Source organism: Oncorhynchus keta, chromosome 19 (assembly GCF_023373465.1).
Source record: "Oncorhynchus keta strain PuntledgeMale-10-30-2019 chromosome 19, Oket_V2, whole genome shotgun sequence".
Lineage (NCBI taxonomy): Eukaryota > Metazoa > Chordata > Actinopteri > Salmoniformes > Salmonidae > Oncorhynchus > Oncorhynchus keta.
In genome coordinates this window covers 25,922,210-25,941,412 of record NC_068439.1, presented here as the reverse complement: position 1 = coordinate 25,941,412, position 19,203 = coordinate 25,922,210, and the positions used below count along the sequence as shown (strand labels likewise).

The 19,203-nt window shown below is 42.3% G+C and overlaps 1 protein-coding gene across 3 annotated transcripts in view; it reads right to left on the bottom strand.

Annotated features, from left to right (window-relative positions):
• LOC118398009 (ATP-binding cassette sub-family F member 1-like) overlaps positions 1–17,744 on the bottom strand; it is a 31,772-nt gene extending 14,028 nt beyond the window's left edge. For 2 of the 3 annotated variants that reach the window (XM_052470095.1, XM_035792938.2), the window contains exons 1-23: positions 17,501–17,744; positions 16,845–16,891; positions 16,638–16,709; positions 16,080–16,206; positions 15,926–15,957; positions 15,685–15,786; positions 15,171–15,233; positions 14,751–14,843; positions 14,538–14,606; positions 14,200–14,274; positions 13,973–14,068; positions 6,648–6,770; positions 5,813–5,999; positions 5,480–5,619; positions 5,079–5,227; positions 4,524–4,607; positions 4,264–4,388; positions 2,385–2,497; positions 2,109–2,283; positions 1,957–2,031; positions 1,801–1,871; positions 1,475–1,676; positions 1,249–1,386 (exon numbers count right to left, since the gene is read on the bottom strand). In XM_052470095.1, the coding sequence (XP_052326055.1) occupies positions 1,249–1,386; positions 1,475–1,676; positions 1,801–1,871; positions 1,957–2,031; positions 2,109–2,283; positions 2,385–2,497; positions 4,264–4,388; positions 4,524–4,607; positions 5,079–5,227; positions 5,480–5,619; positions 5,813–5,999; positions 6,648–6,770; positions 13,973–14,068; positions 14,200–14,274; positions 14,538–14,606; positions 14,751–14,843; positions 15,171–15,233; positions 15,685–15,786; positions 15,926–15,957; positions 16,080–16,206; positions 16,638–16,709; positions 16,845–16,891; positions 17,501–17,570 (2,428 nt within the window). In that variant the 5' untranslated portion in view covers positions 17,571–17,744. The remainder of the gene's footprint in view (positions 1–1,248; positions 1,387–1,474; positions 1,677–1,800; positions 1,872–1,956; positions 2,032–2,108; positions 2,284–2,384; positions 2,498–4,263; positions 4,389–4,523; positions 4,608–5,078; positions 5,228–5,479; positions 5,620–5,812; positions 6,000–6,647; positions 6,771–13,972; positions 14,069–14,199; positions 14,275–14,537; positions 14,607–14,750; positions 14,844–15,170; positions 15,234–15,684; positions 15,787–15,925; positions 15,958–16,079; positions 16,207–16,637; positions 16,710–16,844; positions 16,892–17,500) is intronic. The other variant, XM_052470096.1, reaches the window with a different exon arrangement.
• Between the last annotated feature and the right edge of the window lie 1,459 nt (positions 17,745–19,203).

Sequence of the window (19,203 nt, the reverse complement as noted above, 5' to 3'; positions counted from 1 at the left end):
TGCCAATTGCACTCTCTCTCAACTTGACATGCTGACTGCATGAATGTCCGCCTGAGCTGTTGCCAGAGAATTGAATGTTAATTTCTCTACCATAAGCTGCCTCCAACATTGTTTTAGAAAATTTGGTAGTACATCCAACCGGTCTCACAACCGCAGACCAGGTGTATGGTGACGTGTGGGTGAGCGGTTTGCTCATGTCAATGTTGTGAACGGAGTGCCCCATGGGAGGGATGGGGTTATGGTATGGGCAGGCATAAGCTATAGACAATGAACACAATTGCATTTTATCGATGGCAATTTGAATGCACAGAGATAACGTGACGAGATCTTGAGGCCCGTCGTTGTGCCATTCATCCGCTGTCATCACATCATGTTTCAGCATGATAATACATTTCCCCATGTCTCAAGAATCTGTATACAATTCCTGGAAGCTGAAAATGTCCCAGTTCTTCCATGCCCTGCATACTCTTATCCATTGTTACCCATTGAGCACGTTTGGGATGCTCTGGATCTACGTGTAAGACAACGTGTTCCAGTTCCCGCCAATGTCCAGCAACTTCGCACAGCCATTGAAGAGTGGGACAACATTCCACAATCAACAGCCTGATCAACTATGAGAAGGAGATGTGGTCTCATGCAGCAGGACATATCAGATACTGACTAGTTTTCTTATCACGCCCCTACTTTTTTTTTTAAGGTACCTGTGACCAACAGATGCATATCTGTATTCCCAGTCCTGTGATATCCATAGATTAGGGCCTAATTAATTCATTTCAATTGACTGATTTCCTAATATGAACTATAGCTCAGTAAAATCTTTGAAATTGTTGCATGTTGCGTTTAGATTTTTGTAAAGTTGTTTCTTGCATCAATTTGATTCAGTCACCTTGTCTGAAGGACAAGTGGATAAACATTAACCTGTCAATCCCTACATGTTTTTTTTTTTGTTCAAAAGTCTCATGGAATGTAGGCCTACATTTAACACCACACATTGGCTGCTACTGTAGAATGAATGATAGAACAGCTATTTCCATGATAATATATTTGGGCCCTATTTCCATGTCAACGCACGCCAGAAGTTAAACAGAATTTTCACAACGTTCAAGTTTGTGCTCAGCAGACCTGAAATTTGCTCAGTGCCCGGGAACATTGGCCACAGCTACCCCATATCCGAGGCTACATTCTGATCCTACAATTAAACAAAATAAACCCTCAATACCAAACAGCCTCTTGTATTTGTGTACATACCGCCTTTGTACTCATTAATCGCTTCTGATAAGGCATCGATCGACTCAATGTCCAGGTTGTTAGTAGGCTCATCTAGGATGAGAACGTCAGGTTGTCGACAGGCCAGCTCAGCGAATACCACTCGGGCTTTCTGACCACCTGGATGAAGAGGAACATAAACAGATTGACAATGGATGATGGTGTGTGTGCTTGCACATGTGTGTGCATGCATGTTTCTATTCCTAACCTGATAGCTTGGAGATCTGGATGGTGTGTGCATGACTCTCCAGTCCGAAGCGGCCCAGACACTTCCTGCTGTCCTGGTAGGGCAGGTTGAAGTTCCTCTGGAGGTACTCTGTAGCTGCCTCCTCCATGTTCAGCTGGTCAGCATATTGCTGGTTAAAGAAGCCCACCTTCAGCCGATGGTTCTTTCTCATCTCCCCCTTGATCTGAAAGGCAAATCAACACACATTTAGTCTGACACACAGTTATACCCATCAGTGGAAAAGCAGATGCCGTATTTGCATTTGTAAGGATACTTTTGTTGTTATTTTTGTTTGGAGGCAAACTCACTGGATTTAACCTGCCAGTGAGAAGTAGTAGTAGGGTACTCTTCCCGACTCCATTGGGTCCAACTATACAAACTGAACAAGGATAAAGAGCTGTCAGGTTCAGTATGGAGGCTAATGACATGGCCCAAGTTTTCAAACAGAAATCATTTCTCCATACTTCTAGTCTCCATGTCGATACCAAAGTCCACATTCTTGAAGAGAGGTTTGTGTCCCTCAAAGGCAAAGTCCACACCTGAGACAGACAGAGAGCGGAGGATTAACAGGGATATACAAAGAGAGAGGAAGAGGACAAAGAGAGGGAGAACTCACTGTGCAGTCCGAGGATGGGAGGAGAGAGAGAAGGGGGGTTGGGGAAGGTGAATTTGACAGTGTACTCTTTGGGTCGTTTGAGCAGCTCTGTTGCTTCCAGACTCTCCTCTTCCACCCCTCCCTTCTTCTTTCCCTTCGCCTGCTTTCTGGTCAAGGCTTCCTTAGTCTGCTTCTCCTAGAGAGATAGACAGAAAACAGTGGATGATGGGAGAAGTACAGAGAGCGAGACAGATCCAGGTAGAACCATGTCTGAACAGGTAGCTAAACTAAACTTACGGCCTGTTTGGTGGACTTCCCCCCAGCCTTGAGATCCTTGAGCTTCTTCTCCTGTTTGTCGTACTGTTTCTGGAGCTCCTTCTGCTTCTGAACGTACATCTTCTTAAACGTCACTGAGAGGGAGAGAGAATGAAAAATACATTTTAGTAAATTAGCAGACACTCGTATCCAGATGTAGTGCAACAGTTCATCTTAAGATAGCTATGTCTCACCTAGCCCAGTCATAAATAACCAAATCTCAGTTGTATCAACTGTCAGTGCAAGTAGAAAAAGACAAGTGCGAGGGTTAGATGCCCCTAGCATGCAAAAGACAACTGATGCTACTCCTGGAGAGATCAGATACATGTTCTACATTAATAGAACATGTACCTACACAAAAACAAATGCAATATACAACAATTTTACTAAATTACAGTTCATTAGGCCCTAATCAATGGATTTCACAGGACTTGGAATACAGATATGCATCTGTTGGTCAAAGATACCTTAAAAAAAAAGATAGGGGTGTGGATCAGAAAACCAGTCAGTATCTGGTGTGACCACTATTTTCCTCATGCAGCGACACATCTCCTTCGCATTGAGTTGATCAGGCTGTTGATTGTTGTCCTACTCTTCTTCAATGGCTGTGCGAAGTTGCTCGATATTGGCTGTAATTGTAACACATGTCGATCCAGAGCATACCAAGCATGGTCAAAGGGTGACATGTCTGTTATGCAGGCCATGGAAGAATGGGGACAATTTCAGTTTCTAGGAATTGTGTACACATTCTTGCAACATGGGGCCGTGCGTTATCATGCTGAAACATGAGGTGATGGAGGTGGATGAATGGCATGACAATGGGCCTTCAGGATCTCGTCACAGTATTCTGCGCATTCACATTGCCATCGATACAATGCAATTGTGTTCGTAGCGAATGCCTATCCATACTATATCCACGCCACCACCACAGGGTACTCTGTTCGTAACATTGACATCAGCAAACCTCTCGCCCATACAACTCCAAACACACTGTTTTCCATCTGCCCGGTAGTTGAAACCGGGATTCATCTGTGAAGAGAACACTTCTCCAGCTTGCCAGTGGTCATCTAAGGTGAGTATTTGCCCACAGAAGTCAGTTATGCCCCCGAACTGCAGTCAGGTCAAGAACCTGGTGATGACAATGAGCACGCAGATGATCTTCCCTGAGACGGTTTGTGCAGAAATTATTTTGCTGTGCAAACCTACAGTTTTATCAGCTGTCCAGGTGGCTGGTCTTAGTCGAACCCGCAGGTGAAGATCCTGGGCTGGCGTGGTTACACATGGTCTGCGGTTGTGAGGTCGGTTGGACATACGGCCAAATTCTCTAAAACGACGTTGGAGGCGGATTATGGTAGAGAAATGAACATTCAATGCTGTGGCAACAGCTCTGGTGGATATACCTGCAGTCAACATGCCAATTGCACTCTCCCTCAAAACTTGAGACATCTGCGGCATTGTGTTGTGTGACAAAACTGCACATTTTAGAGTGACCTTTTATTGTCCCCAGTACAAGGTGCACCTGTGTAATGATCATGCTGTTAAATCAGCTTCTTGATATGCCACAACTGTCAGGTGGATGGATCATCTTGGCAAAGGAGAAATGCTCACTAACAGGGATCTAAACACATTTGTACAGAACATTTTTGAGAAATAAGCTTTTTGTGCGTACGGAACACTTTTGGAATCTTTTATTTCATCTCATAAAACATGGGACCAACAATTTACATGTTGAATTGATATTTTTGTTCAGTGGAGTATGTCAATAACCAAATACACACACTTTTGTTTTTTGTTGTGTTGATGTATTTCCAGGCTAACAGTTTGTGGGGAAGGAGAAAGAATGTACATAGCAAATACTCACAGTAGTTCCCTCTGTAGTAGTAAAGTTTCTGGTTGTCCAGGTGAACGATGTCAGTACACACATCATCCAGGAAACTCTGGTCGTGAGACACGATGAGGAGAGTCTTCTTCCAGCCCTGAAGGTAGCTAGGTGGAGAGATTGATATATCAGCCACTGTAGTGTATCATTCACAGATGCAGGGCTGAAAGGAGACCCATTGAGTAAGCAGCTGTATAAATAAATTATATTTAAGTAAAAGACTGTGTGTGGTGTGCCCTTACTTGTTGAGCCAGATGACAGCGTTGAGGTCAAGATGGTTGGTGGGCTCATCCAGCATCAGCAGGGTGGGCTCCATGAACAGAGCTCTGGTAGGAGAGAGCCACAGGAAGCTTAGGTTAAAGTTTTGTTTTATTATCTCTAAAAGTGACGCTGCAAAAATTCACTTTTAAAAAAGTAGCTAAAGAAAAAACAATTGAAGCAATTGCCATATAGCTAAAACCTCTAAATCAAATTCCTTCAGATCTATATAAGTGCCTAAGCAGGGCTAGGGGGTCTACAGATATAGGATCTTCATTTGACCTATGTTGTTACGGTAAAATAATCCTGCAGCAACAGGATTTGAATGTTAAGTCCATAATGTTGCTTGATCGGTGGTTATGCTATTAGCTGGCCAAAACTGGGTTACATTAAAAGTGCGATACTGTTAATAACCATGTGGTAGTGTGGGTTTTCAGTGAATTTATTGAAATCATGAAAATCATCTGCATTTCAAATTCTCAGCAACAAAAGAGTGATCAAATTAAGATCCTACACCTGGAATTCCAAAAAAGTCTTACCGGGCAAGTGAGACTCTCATCCTCCAGCCTCCAGAGAACTTCTTGGTAGCTCGATTCTGCATCTCTGGGGTGAAGGAGAGACCAGCCAGGATACGACGGGCTTTAGCCTCCGCTGCTGCTGCCCCGATGATCCTCAACTCCTCATAGACCTGGTTGAGACAGACACACAATATGAGGCGGACACACAATATTGACAGATATTATATTTCTGTCTTAATGCAGCCTAAGAGACTAACTCCAAAGTCTGTTACCACAGTCTGAATTTAAAAACGGTGTATCCAATACATTATCATAGAAATTAGGAAGTGGATATTTCAACTGGCAGATCTAACTAAATTGTATAAATAGTTTTTATTTTATTTAACTAGGCATTAGGGTTTCATTATAATGCTTCACCATACCTTGTCCAGTCTCTCAGCCACGCTGTCTTCTCCTTTCTCCAGCAGAGCCTGGAGTTGTCTCTCCTCTTCTAGGAGCTTCAGACGCCTCGTGTCTGCCTTCAACACAGCCTGGACCGCCGGGGTGTCATCAGCTATTACCTCTATGGAGAGAGACATAGGGTGTTGGAGACGGGGAGAGAGGGTTGGGGTGAAGGGAGAAGAGGAGTAGAGAGAGGAGTGTTGAGACAGGGGGTAGGGACAAAAGACATGCAAATAGATAGATGAGAGGGAGACAGAGAGAAGGTTATGATGGGGTGGGGTGGGGGGGTATTCTTCAGAGGGCAAGTGAAATACCTTGCTCACAGAGCAGCACGTCAATGTTAGGAGGGATACTGAGAGCTCTGTTGGCGATATGTTTCAGGAGAGTGGTCTTCCCCTTCCCGTTAGGTCCAACCAGACCGTAGCGTCTTCCTGCCACCACCAGGAGATCTGCGTTGACAAACAGCTCCTTCCCGTGAGCTGATATACTGAACCTCTCCAGCTGGGGGAGACATTAAAACACTGAAACCCCTACAGGTGAACTCTGATACTCATGGAGGCAGGATGGGCAACTGGTGGCCCGAAGGCCCTCTGATCAATTTACATTTTTGTTTTTAATTAGGAACTCAGTTGGGGTGTCAACTTACTGTTACACATTAGAGCAGTAGAATACACAGGGTGCAATTTCGAAATTTGGTTGTGCATTTGCAGTTGTCGTCTTGTTATGTCAAGTCAGTCAGCAAATCTAAAAAATGTTAGCTGACATGGACTAAGTTAGTTTAGCAGCCAGCTATCTAAACTTACTATCATGGTCGAATTAACGTCCGGGGTGCCCCCATTGATTTTGTTAGTTAGTCCCAATCAGATATCATATTCAAAAATGAAAACATTTCTCTCCACGTTATGGCAAAATGTGTAGAATTACAGGAAATTAATTATAAAACTGAATAATCTTCTCTGACCATGGGGTTTTGTGGCCCCCACCCCCATCAAAGTTACCCATTCCACGGTATAGAATGGTTGAAGGGACTACCTCATACTGTCTACGTTTAATACATTTTCTTCAGTATTCAAGAACTATGTTCCATTAACTTTTCACTTAATTCTTCAGAATAAAGTAACACTCGATGAGTTGAGACGGTCAGGTCACCTTGATATCTGATGCGTTCTCCAGCATGGCCTGCCTGGAAGACAACTCAGCCTGGGACACTGAGAAATCGCCCTCGATGGCGTTGGCAGCACGCACACTGGCCACCTGCTTCTCATATTCTATCTAGAAATACAGAGGCATGGACACACATTTCCAATGAATAAAAGGCTTCTTCTGTGTCTGGTCGAGCATACACTACAGGTCAAAAGTTTTAGAACACCTACTAATGCAAGGGTTTTTCTTTATTTGTACTATTTTCTACATTGTAGAATACGAGTGGAGACAACACACATATGGAATCATATAGTAACCAAAAAAGTGTTAATTCAAAATATATTTTATAGTTGAGATTCTTCAAATAGCCACCCTGACAATGGTGCCGGAAGAAATGGCAGCAGTTTTACGGGCGCCCAACCAATTGCTATTATGTGGGGGTTTTTCACGTTATTTGTAACTTATTTTGTACATAATGTTTCTGTAACCGTATCTTGCTGCAAAAAAGAGCTTCTGCATATCAGGATAGCGATCACTCACCTCGGATTAGACAAAGATTTTTTTCTTCAACAAGCAAGATGCACAGGACATTCTCCAAACACCCGACAGGGCCAACATCCACATTATTTGCAAGAGGAAGCGACAAAGTTACAGAGGACAAAGAGCCGGATGCCTGGTAAAGACTCAGAAAATGCGAGTGGGAAAGCTGCCGTGACCGTCAATATTACTCGCCAACGTGCAATCATTGCACAATAAACTAGACGAGGTACGATCACAAATATCCTACCAACGGGACATCAAAAACTGTAATATCCTATGTTTCACGGAAGCGTGGCTGAATGACGACATGGATATTCAGCTAGTGGGACATACGCTGCACCGGCAGGATAGAACAGCATATTCCGGTAAGACGAGGGGAGGTGGTCTGTGCATATTTGTAAACAACAGCTGGTGCACGAAATCTAAGGAAGTCTGTAGATTTTGCTCGCCTTGAGTACATTGTGATAAATTGAGGGCAACACTACTTGCGTAGAGAGTTTTCAGCTATACCTTCGTGGTTGTTTATTTACCACCACAAACAGATGCTGGCACTAAGACCACACTCAGTCAGCTGTATAAGGAAATAAGGAAACAGGAAACCACTCACCCAGAGGCTCCTAGTAGCCGGAGACTTTTATGCAGGGAAACTTAAATCAGTTCTACCAAATTTCCATCAACATGTTAAATGTGTAACCAGAGGGAAAGGAGTACACCACATCAGTCACTCGCTTTATCAATAAGTGCATCGAGGACGTCGTCCCCACAGTGACTGTACCCCAACCAGAAGCCATGGATTACAGGCAACATTCGCACTGAGATAAAGGGTAGAGCCGCCACATTCAAGATGCAGGACTCTAACCCGGAAGCTTACAAGAAATCATGCTATGCCCTGCGACAAACCATCAAACAGGCAAAGCGTCAATACAGGGCTAAGATTGAATCATACTACACCGGCTCGGAAGCTCGTCTTATGTGGCAAGGCTTGCAAACTACTACAGACTTCAAAGGGAAGCACAGCCGCGAGCTGCCCAGTGTCACGAGCCTGCCAGACGAGCTAAATCACAGGCATGCATGAGAGCATCAGCTGTTCTGGACGACTTTGTGATCAAGCTCTCCGTAGCCAACGTGAGTAAGACCTTTAAACAGGTCAACATACACAAGGCTGCGGGGCCAGACGGGTTACCAGGACGTGTGCTCCGGGCATGTGCTGACCAACTGGCAGCTGTCTTCACTGACATTTTCAACATGTCCCTGATAGAGTCTGTAATACCAACATGTTTCAAGCAGACCACCATAGTCTCTGTGCCCAAGAACACAAAGGTAACCTGCCTAAATGACTAGAGACCCATAGCACTCACATCCGTAGCCATGAAGTGCTTTGAAAGGTTGGTAATGGCTCACATCAACACCATTATCCCAGAAACCCTAGACCCACTCCAATTTGCATACCGCCCAAACAGATCTACAGATGATGCAATCTCTATTGCACTCCACACTGCCCTTTCCCACCTGGACAAAATAAACACTTATGTGCAGTGGGGCAAAAAAGTATTTAGTCAGCCACCAATTGTGCAAGTTCTCCCACTTAAAAAGATGAGAGAGGCCTGTAATGTTCATCATAGGTACACTTCAACTATGACAGACAAAATGAGAAGGAAAAAAATCCAGAAAATCACATTGGAGGATTTTTAATGAATTTATTTGCAAATTATGGTAGAAAATAAGTATTTGGTCAATAACAACAGTTTATCTCAATACTTTGTTATATACCCTTTGTTGGCAATGACAGAGGTCAAACGTTTTCTGTAAGTCTTCACAAGGTTTTCACATACTGTTGCTGGTATTTTGGTCCATTCCTCCACGCAGATCTCCTCTAGAGCAGTGATGTTTTGGGGCTGTTGCTGGGCAACACAGACTTTCAACTCCCTCCACAGATTTTCTATGGGGTTGAGATCTGGAGACTGGCTAGGCCACTCCAGGACCTTGAAATGCTTCTTACGAAGCCTCTCCTTCGTTGCCCGGGCGGTGTGTTTGGGATCATTGTCATGCTGAAAGACCCAGCCACGTTCCATCTTCAATGCCCTTGCTGATGGAAGGAGGTTTTCACTCAAAGTCTCACGATACATGGCCCCATTCATTCTTTCCTTTACACGGATCAGTCGTCCTGGTCCCTTTGCAGAAGAATAGCCCCAAAGCATGATGTTTCCACCCCCATGCTTCACAGTAGGTATGGTGTTCTTTGGATGCAACTCAGCATTCTTTGTCCTCCAAACACGACGAGTTGAGATTTGACCAAAAAGTTATATTTTGGTTTCATCTGACCATATGACATTCTCCCAATCTTCTTCTGGATCATCCAAATTCTCTCTAGCAAACTTCAGACGTGCCTGGACATGTACTGGCTTAAGCAGGGGGACACGTCTGGCACTGCAGGATTTGAGCCCCTGGCGGCGTAGTGTGTTACTGATGGTAGGCTTTGTTACTTTGGTCCCAGCTCTCTGCATGTCATTCACTAGGTCCCCCCGTGTGGTTCTGGGATTTTTGCTCACCGTTCTTGTGATCATTTCGACCCCATGGGGTGAGATCTTGTGTGGAGCCCCAGATCAAGGGAGATTATCAGTGGTCTTGTATGTCTTCCATTTCCTAATAATTGCTCCCAAAGATGATTTCTTCAAACCAAGCTGCTTACCTATTGCAGATTCAGTCTTCCCAGCCTGGTGCAGGTTGGTCTACAATGTTTTTTCTGGTGTCCTTTGACAGCTCTTTGGTCTTGGCCATAGTGGAGTTTGGAGTGTGACTGTTTGAGGTTGTGGACAGGTGTCTTTTATACTGATAACAAGTTCAAACAGGTGACATTAATACAGGTAACGAGTGGAGGACAGAGGAGCCTCTTAACCTCTTGAACCTCTGGGGGCAGTATTTCATTTTTGGATGAAAAACGTTCCCGTTTTAAACAAGATATTTTGTCACGAAAAGATGCTCGACTATGCATATAATTGACAGCTTTGGAAAGAAAACACTGACGTTTCCAAAACTGCACAGATATTGTCTGTGAGTGCCACAGAACTAATGCTACAGGCGAAACCAAGATGAAATTTCATACAGGAAGTGAGCCAGATTTTTGAGGCGCTGTGTTCCAATGTCTCCTTATATGGCTGTGAATGCGCAAGGAATGAGCCTACACTTTCTGTCGTTTCCCCAAGGTGTTTGCAGCATTGTGACGTATTTGTAGGCATATCATTGGAAAATTGACCACAAGAGACTACATTTACCAGGTGTCCGCTCAGTGTCCTCCGTCGAAACTATTGCGTAATCTCCAGGTGCGTGCATTTTTCCATTTTGAACAGAGGAGAAACCAAACTGCCACGAGTGACTTATCATCAAATAGATATGTGAAAAACACATTGAGGATTGATTCTAAACAACGTTTGCCATGTTTCTGTTGATATTATGGAGTTAATTTGGGAAAAAGTTTGCGTTGTAATGACTGAATTTTCAGGGGGTTTTTCTTAGCCAAACGTGATGAACAAAACGGAGCGATTTCTAATAATAATAATAATATTTCTCCTACACAAATAATCCTTTTGGAAAAACTGAACATTTGCTATCTAACTAAGAGTCTCCTCATTGAAAACATCCGAAGTTCTTCAAAGGTAAATGATTTTATTTGAATGCTTTTCTTGTTTTTGTGAAAATGTTGCCTGTTTAATGCTAGGCTTAATGCTATGCTAGCTATCAATACTCTTACACAAATGCTTGTGTAGCTATGGTTGAAAAGCATTTTTTGAAAATCTGAGATGACAGTGTTGTTAACAAAAGGTTAAGCTTGTGAGCCAATATATTTATTTCATTTCATTTGCGATTTTCATGAATAGTTAAAGTTGCGTTATGGTAATGAGCTTGAGGCTATAATTACGCTCCCGGATACGGGATTGCTCGTCGCAACAGGTAAAAGAAGAAGTTACAGGTCTGTGAGAGCCAGAAATCTTGCTTGTTTGTAGGTGACCAAATACGTATTTTCCACCATAATTTGCAAATAAATTCATTAAAAATCCTACAATGTGATTTTCTGGATTTTTGTCTTCTCATTTTGTCTGTCATAGTTGAAATGTACCTATGATGAAAATGTACAGGCCTCTCTCATCTTTTTAAGTGGGAGAACTTGCACAATTGGTGGTGACCTAATACTTTTTTGCCCCACTGTATGTGAGAATGTTATTAATTTACTACAGCTCAGCGCTCAACACCATAGTACCCTCAAAGCTCATCACTAAGCTAAGGATCCTGGACTTCCTGATGGGTCGCCCCCAGGTGGTGAGGGTAGGTAGCAACACATTGCTACGCTGATCCTCAACACTGGAGCTCCCCAGGGGTGTGTGCTCAGTGCCCTCCTGTACTCCCTATTCACCCACGACTGCATGGCCAGGCACGACTCCAACACCATCGTTAAGTTTTCTGATGACACAGCAGTGGTAGGCCTGATCACCAAAAACGATGAGACAGCCTAAAGGGAGGAGGTCAGAGACCTGGCCGTGTGGTACCAGGACAACAACCTCTCCCTCAACGTGATCAAGACAAAGGAGATGATCGTGGACTACAGGAAAAGGAGGACTGAGCACGCCCCCCTTCTCATCGACCGGGCTGTAGTGGAGCAGGTTGAGAGCTTCAAGTTCCTTGGTGTCCACATCAACAACAAACTAGAATGGTTCAAACACACAAAGACAGTCGTGAAGAGGGCACAACAAAGCCTATTCCTCCTCAGGAAACTAAAAAGATTTGTCATGGGTCCTGAGATCCTCAAAAGGTTCTACAGCTGCAACATCGAGAGCATCCTAACTGGTTGCATCACTGCCTCTTACCACAAGGCACTATCAGCAGCTCTTTGTTGTGAGTCAAGCATTGCGCTGTTTATGACTTCAAGCCTATCAACTCCCGAGATGAGTCTGGTGTAACTGAAGTGAAATGGCTAGCTAGTAAGCGCGCGCTAATAGCATTTCAAACGTCACTCGCTCTGAGCCTTCTAGTAGTTGTTCCCCTTGCTCTGCATGGGTAACGCTGGTTCGATGGTGGCTGTTTTCGTTGTGTTGCTGGTTCGAGCCCAGGGAGGAGCGAGGAGAGGGATGGAAGCTATACTGTTACACTAGCAATACTAAAGTGCCTATAAGAACATCCAATAATCAAAGGTTAATGAAATACAAATGGCATAGAGGGAAATAGTTATATAATTCCTAATAATATAACCAGGCGGTGTCAGAGGAAAGCCCTAAAAATTGTCAAAGACCCCAGCCATAGACAGTTCTCTACTACCGCATGGCAAGCGGTACCGGAGTGCCAAGTCTAGGACAAAAAGGCTTCTCAACAGTTTTTACCCCAAGCCATAAGACTCCTGAACAGGTGATCAAATGGCTACCCGGAATATTTGCATTGTGTGCTATCCCCCCCCACAAACCCCTCTTTTTCCACTGCTGCTACTCTCTGTTCATCATATATGCAGTCATTTTAACTATACATTCATGTACATACTACCTCAATTGGCCCGACCAACCAGTGCTCCCGCACATTGGCTAACAGGGCTATCTGCATTGTATCCTACCCACCACCCGCCAACCCCTCTTTTACGCGACTGCTACTCTCTGTTCATCATATATGCATAGTCACTTTAACCATATCTACATGTACATACTACCTCAATCAGCCTGACTAACCGGTGTCCGTATGTAGCCTCGCTACTTTTATACCCTCGCTACAGTATATAGCCTGTCTTTTTACTGTTGTTTTATTTCTTTACCTACCTCCTAATACCTTTTTTGCACTATTGGTTAGAGCCTGTAAGTAAGCATTTCACTGTAAGGGCTACCTGTTGTATTCGGCGCACGTGATAAATAAACTTTGATTTGCCTTGTTGACAGCTTTGCACACTCTTGGCAATCTCTCAACCAGCTTCATGATGTAGTCACCTGGAATGCATTTCAATTAACAGGTGTGCCTTGTTCAAAGTTAATTTGTGGAATTTCTTTCCTTCTTAATGCTATTGAGCCAATCAGTTGTGTTGTGACGAGGTGGGGTGGGGGGGGTAAACAGAAGATAATTTGGTAAAAGACCAAGTCCATATTATGGCAAGAACAGCTGAAATAAGCAAAGAGAAATGACAGTCCATCATTACTTTAAGACATGAAGGTCAGTCAATGTGGAACATAAGAACTTTCTTAAAGTACAGTCGCAAAAACCATCAAGTGCTATGATGAAACAGGCTCTCATGAAGACCGCCACAGGAAAGGAAGACCCAGAGTTACCTCTGCTACAGAGAATAAGTTCATTAGAGTTAACTGCACTTCAGATTGCAGACCAAATAAATGCTTCACAGAGTTCAAGTAACAGACACATCTCAACATCAACTGTTCAGAGGAGACTGTGAATCAGGCCTTCATGGTCAAATTGATGCAAAGAAACCACTGCCAAAGGACACCAACAAGAAGAAGAGACTTGCTTGGGCCAAGAAACACGAGCAATGGACATTAGACAGGTGGAAATGTGTCTTTTGGCCTGGAGTCCAAATTGGAGATTTTCGTTCTATTTTATTTCGTGGCTATTTGAAGAATCTCACATATAAAATATATTTTGATTTGTTTAACACTTTTTTGGTTTCTACATGATTCCATACGTGTTATTTCATAGCTTTGACATCATCACTACTATTCTACAATGTAGAAAATAGTTCAAATAAAGAAAAACCCTTGAATGAGTAGGTGTTCTAAAACTATTGACCGGTAGTGTATGTATAGACTGGTTACCATTTTCTTTTTCTTCTTCTTCTCCTTCTTGCTCATGTTGGCAAAGGGGTCGTCACCTTTCTCCTGCTCCTGCTCTGCGATCACATCTTCAGCACACTGACAGTAGAGAGGGAGGCAGACAGAGAGAGAGACAGTTCTATGAGAGGGAGTTAGGTGTTCTATGGTGGCTCTACATGCTATGTATGACCCTTCCATATAGCAGACTCAGATTAGACATAAAAACACACCTTCATTGTGTCGTCTTCATCGTCTTCACCCTCTTCATCTTCGCTGCGAGGCGGGCGAGTAGGTTTGTTCATCCTCTGAATGGGACAAGTCACATAGCATTATGGTTTTACAGAAACTACCTTGACAAGACATTAAGTAACTATGACCCATACACTGTTGCCATGCATTATATTGGCCTGCATTCTTGACAGTTTACAGGTGGGGGTATTGGGACTTGGTCACACTATACGTCGCTAAATATGATTTTTTTCAATCGAATGCCATCCCAAGATTCCAGAAGGAAAACTGTTTTAAACAAAGTTTGTGTTGTTAACACCAAAGAGAGCTCTTCACTCACCTTGGGCTGTTCCTTCTTGCCTTTCTTTGGCTGAGGCTTCTCCTCCTCTGCTTCATCCTCCTCTGTTGCCTACAAGGGAAGAGAAAAGGAGTCTCTCATTTAGTTCTCAACATAATGCTGAATCCCAAATCAATACTCTCTAGATACTCCTGTAGATCTAAAATGATTTGATAGGTGTAAGCAATATTCCACCAAGCCAATCAGAAGCCTGACCTTGGATGTTGTTTTAGCCTCTGGGTTCTTGTTCACCGCTTTTTTCTCATCCTTGTCTTTCTTCTCTTCCTCCGCCTCATCATCGGAGGGAGCCTGGTATTATGTAGTAAAAATTTAGTGAGTCTCCATGTCTGGGAACAAGTGAGATCAGACTCACACGGTTTTATTGTATCGAGTATCTCAGTGGGTTAGATCTGCAGATATGAGGTGTACGAAGAGAAAAGACATCAAACAAAGAGTAGAGTGGAATAAAAGGAGATGGATTGAGAAGCGAACGTGTTAGTGAACATTTAAAATGTGCTGCTTATCAACCCTGGTGGATGGGAAACAGACAGGCACAGGGGCGAAGGGTATGAAGAAAGGGGAAAGGAGAGGGAAAGAAAAAAAGTGCAGAAGGAGAAGAAACATTCCATCACCCACCTTTGCATTTGGTTTTGGCTTAGGTTTATCTTTTTTCTTGCCCTTCTGCACCTTCTCAACCTCCTGTGTTAAAGTATTAAAGACGCACAGACACGCACACAGATACACCAGTTCCTTTATATTAGACATGTCCTTACACCAGAGCACCATGTCATTATGAAGAAAAATAACATGCTTGATTCAAATCATTAGATTCTAAGTGCCTTGCAAGCCCCAACCTTTCTGCTAATTTGTCCAAAGCATGTAGATGAAATGCAAAAAAATGTAATCATTTAGGAATCACAAAGAATATGGATGAGAACATGTGTAGCAGGTCTTATTGTGAGTGTGTGATGAAATCCAAAGGAGAAGAGAAGGCAGTAGAAAAGGAAGAGGAAAGAACAATACGAGGAGGGATGGATGAATTAACACATTCTTAGAGATGCCTGGACCTCTGAAACAAAAAGTATCAATAGAATCAACATTCAAAGTTAGAGAACATAATACATAAACATAAGAAGCAAACCCCACACACCTTCATCCGTCTCTCTTCTTCATCATTATCATCCTCCCCTCCAGCCACTCCATCATCACCATCACTGTCTCCCTGACTGAGAGCTGCAAATATGTTCCCTGCCTGAGACAACAAAAATAACAAATACAATTTAAAAGTGGATTATAGTGTAGTCTCCCCTCAAAATGTAATAGGACAGTGATCAAATCTGCTAAGACTGTAGATATAGTGATCAAGACTGTTGCATGCACAACACGCTCACCTTATTTCCCTTGCCTTTTCTGGGGGCCACAACTGAAATAAGAGAGAGAGCAAGAAGTTGATGAAAGTCTCGGTAAGCTATCAACTCCGCACATTTCCAGCTTGAAATGTATACATCATTTATGTTTGACAGACTTACTAAGCAGTCAACTTACCCTCCTCTTCCTCGTCATCGCTGGCTTGCACTGACAGCTTCTTCAGTTTCTCCATCATATCCTCGTCATCATCATCGTCTCCCTCTCCACCTTTACCTTTCCGCCGGTCTTTCTTTTTCTTCTGGGGCTGAGAGCAAGAGAGATTATATTAGATGGACATGAAGGTTTACATGATAACTACTAGGATTAGGTATTAGCAGGGAGGGACCACACGAAACACATAGGTCATGTTTTTTTAAATATATATATATATATATATATATATATATATATATATATATATATATATATATATCATGATTTTCTATGTTGGAGATTCAATACTGCAAGCTAGCTACAACTCTGGCTAGTAGTGGCTACCTCCCCAACCTCATCTTCTGTCTTTCAAGAGAGCAAATTAGGTGGGATGGGAAGAAACATAACAATTATGTAATAGGTGAACCTATTAATGACAACATATCACTGGACATTGTGTTATTGATACAATAATGCAAAAATAAGTAATCCAACTGAAAATGATCTATATGATCATCTGTATTAGTCAAGGAAAACAATTACCTGCTTTCCTTGAGTCTCCTTCACCACAGGTCCATCTTCCTTTTTGTTATCTGTGGCCAGCTCATCAAAGAACTGCGAGAGAGAGTGTGTGACAGTCAATGAGAGATGTTGATACATTTTGTTTAATGTGTTCACACATTGACGATTACATTTTCTTTCTCGCCTCGTTCAATCTACTAAAAATATCCCCAAAAGACGTATACTCACACTCTTCTTCCCCTTCTTATCCTTCTTTCCTTTCTTTACTGATTTTTCTGAAGTGGGAAGAGAAAATGTAGGTAACAAAATTAGCAAGTTTGTCATCAACATATGGATGCACTGAGTGACAAAAGAGAGGGTCAGAATGAGCCGGCGGGGAGGTAAAGCCCGTTATAAGGGAAGCGGGGGCTGGCGCATTTTCAGAATGACTTTTGGCAACACAGCAGTTCTTCTAACAATGCATATTAGCTATGACAGAGCTAACCTTGTCTTCATGACTTCGAATGAATGAGAAATGCATAACTAGCTATGACCCTGTGTTGATTATTCTTCCACAAAGGACCCCTTTTACATGTTGAAGTGTGTCTCTACTTGACTGTCAAGTAGAGAGAACAATGAATCATGTCTGACAATTACAAGGAATGCATATGGCATTGCATCATTTTCAAAACATTGATAGCAAGTTAGCTAACGTAGTTTCTAGGTCGTTAACCATCGCCAATGCCACACTGCTGTCAAAATAATCCCTATCATATGACAGCCAGGACAGCTACTTATTAATTACATTTCACATTGATGCACAATAGCTAACGTTAACAACTGTGGTGCAGTGGCTGGAAAGGATTCAGATGTAACCGTTAGCTTAGCTGCTAACAATTAGCTACCTGCCGCCGCTGGTGGGGCTGCTCCCTCTTCTCCTTCCCATTCTGCATCTTCTTTTGCTTTCTTGGGCATTTCTGTATATTTATTTATACGTATATTAACAGATAACCACCTGAATGTGTCTTCTAATAACTTAAAAGCGGTGGTAAGAGTGGCTGTCAGTGAAGCGCAAGTGTTTTGTCACAACACATGCGGCCTGAGAATTTCTCTCTTCATGACGTAGCGAGAGCACTACCAAAGAGGAAGAAGCAAAGCGAGAGGCCTAACTCAATGACGTGTATAAACACATCATTGGCCCAGCTCGGCCAAAAATCTGTCTTCTCCATCAGGTGGCATTTTTCGTTTCTTTCAATTAAATTCAATTCAATTAAATTCAAGGGCTTTATTGGCATGGGAAACATGTGTTAACATTGCCAAAGCAAGTGAGGTAGATAATATATAAAGTGAATATATAAAGTGAAATAAACAATAAAAATTAACAGTAAACATTACACATACAGAAGTTTCAAAACAATAAAGACATTACAAATGTCATATTATATATATATATATATATATATATATATATATATATATATATATATATATATATATATATATATATATATATATATATATATATATATATATATATATATATATATACAGTGTTTTAACAATGTACAAATGGTAAAGGACACAAGGTAAAATAAATAAGCATAAATATGGGTTGTATTTACAATGGTGTGTGTTCTTCACTGGTTGCCCTTTTCTCGTGGTAACAGGTCACAAATATTGCTGCTGTGATGGCACACTGTGGAATTTCACCCAGTAGATACGGGAGTTTTTCAAAATTGGATTTGTTTTCGAATTCTTTGTGGATCTGTGTAATCTGAGGGAAATATGTCTCTCTAATATGGTCCAACATTGGGCAGGAGGTTAGGAAGTGCAGCTCAGTTTCCATCTCATTTTGTGGGCAGTGAGCACATAGCCTGTCTTCTCTTTCTCTAAGCAAGCGAGGAGTATTCGTATGAGTGTCAGATTTGGTCCATAAAAAAATCATTGGGGTAAACAGTAAACATTACACTCACAAAAGTTTCAGAGGACTAGAGACATTTCAAATGTCATAATGTGGCTATGTACAGTTTATAACAATGTGAAAATAGTAAATTACAAAAGGGAAAAATAAACATAAATATGGGTGGTATTTACAATGTTTTTTGTTCTTCACTGGTTGCCCTTTTCTTGTGGGAACAGGTCACAAATCTTGCTGCTGTGATGGCACACTGGTATTTCATCCAATAGATATGAGTTTATGAAAATTTGATTTGTTTTCTAATTCTTTGTGGGTCTGTGTAATCTGAGAAAATATGTGTCTCTTATATGGTCATACATTTGCCAGGTTAGGAAGTGCAGCTCATTTTCCACCTCATTTTCTGGGCAGTGTGTACATAGCCTGTCTTCTCTTGAGAGCCAGGTCTGACTATGGCGGCCTCTCTCAATAGCAAGGCTATGCTCGCTGTCTGAATATAATCAAAGATGTCCTTAATCTTGGATCAATTACAGCAGATATTACAGCAGATATACGGCAGATATTCTGCTACTCTCCATTGAATATAGGCGGTTGACTTCAACAACCCTGGTCGAATATTTAAAAAGTAACAATGAAATGTATCCACAAATCCTAAGAAAGGATAGGCGGGCGCTAGACAGCCCGCAGAGACGC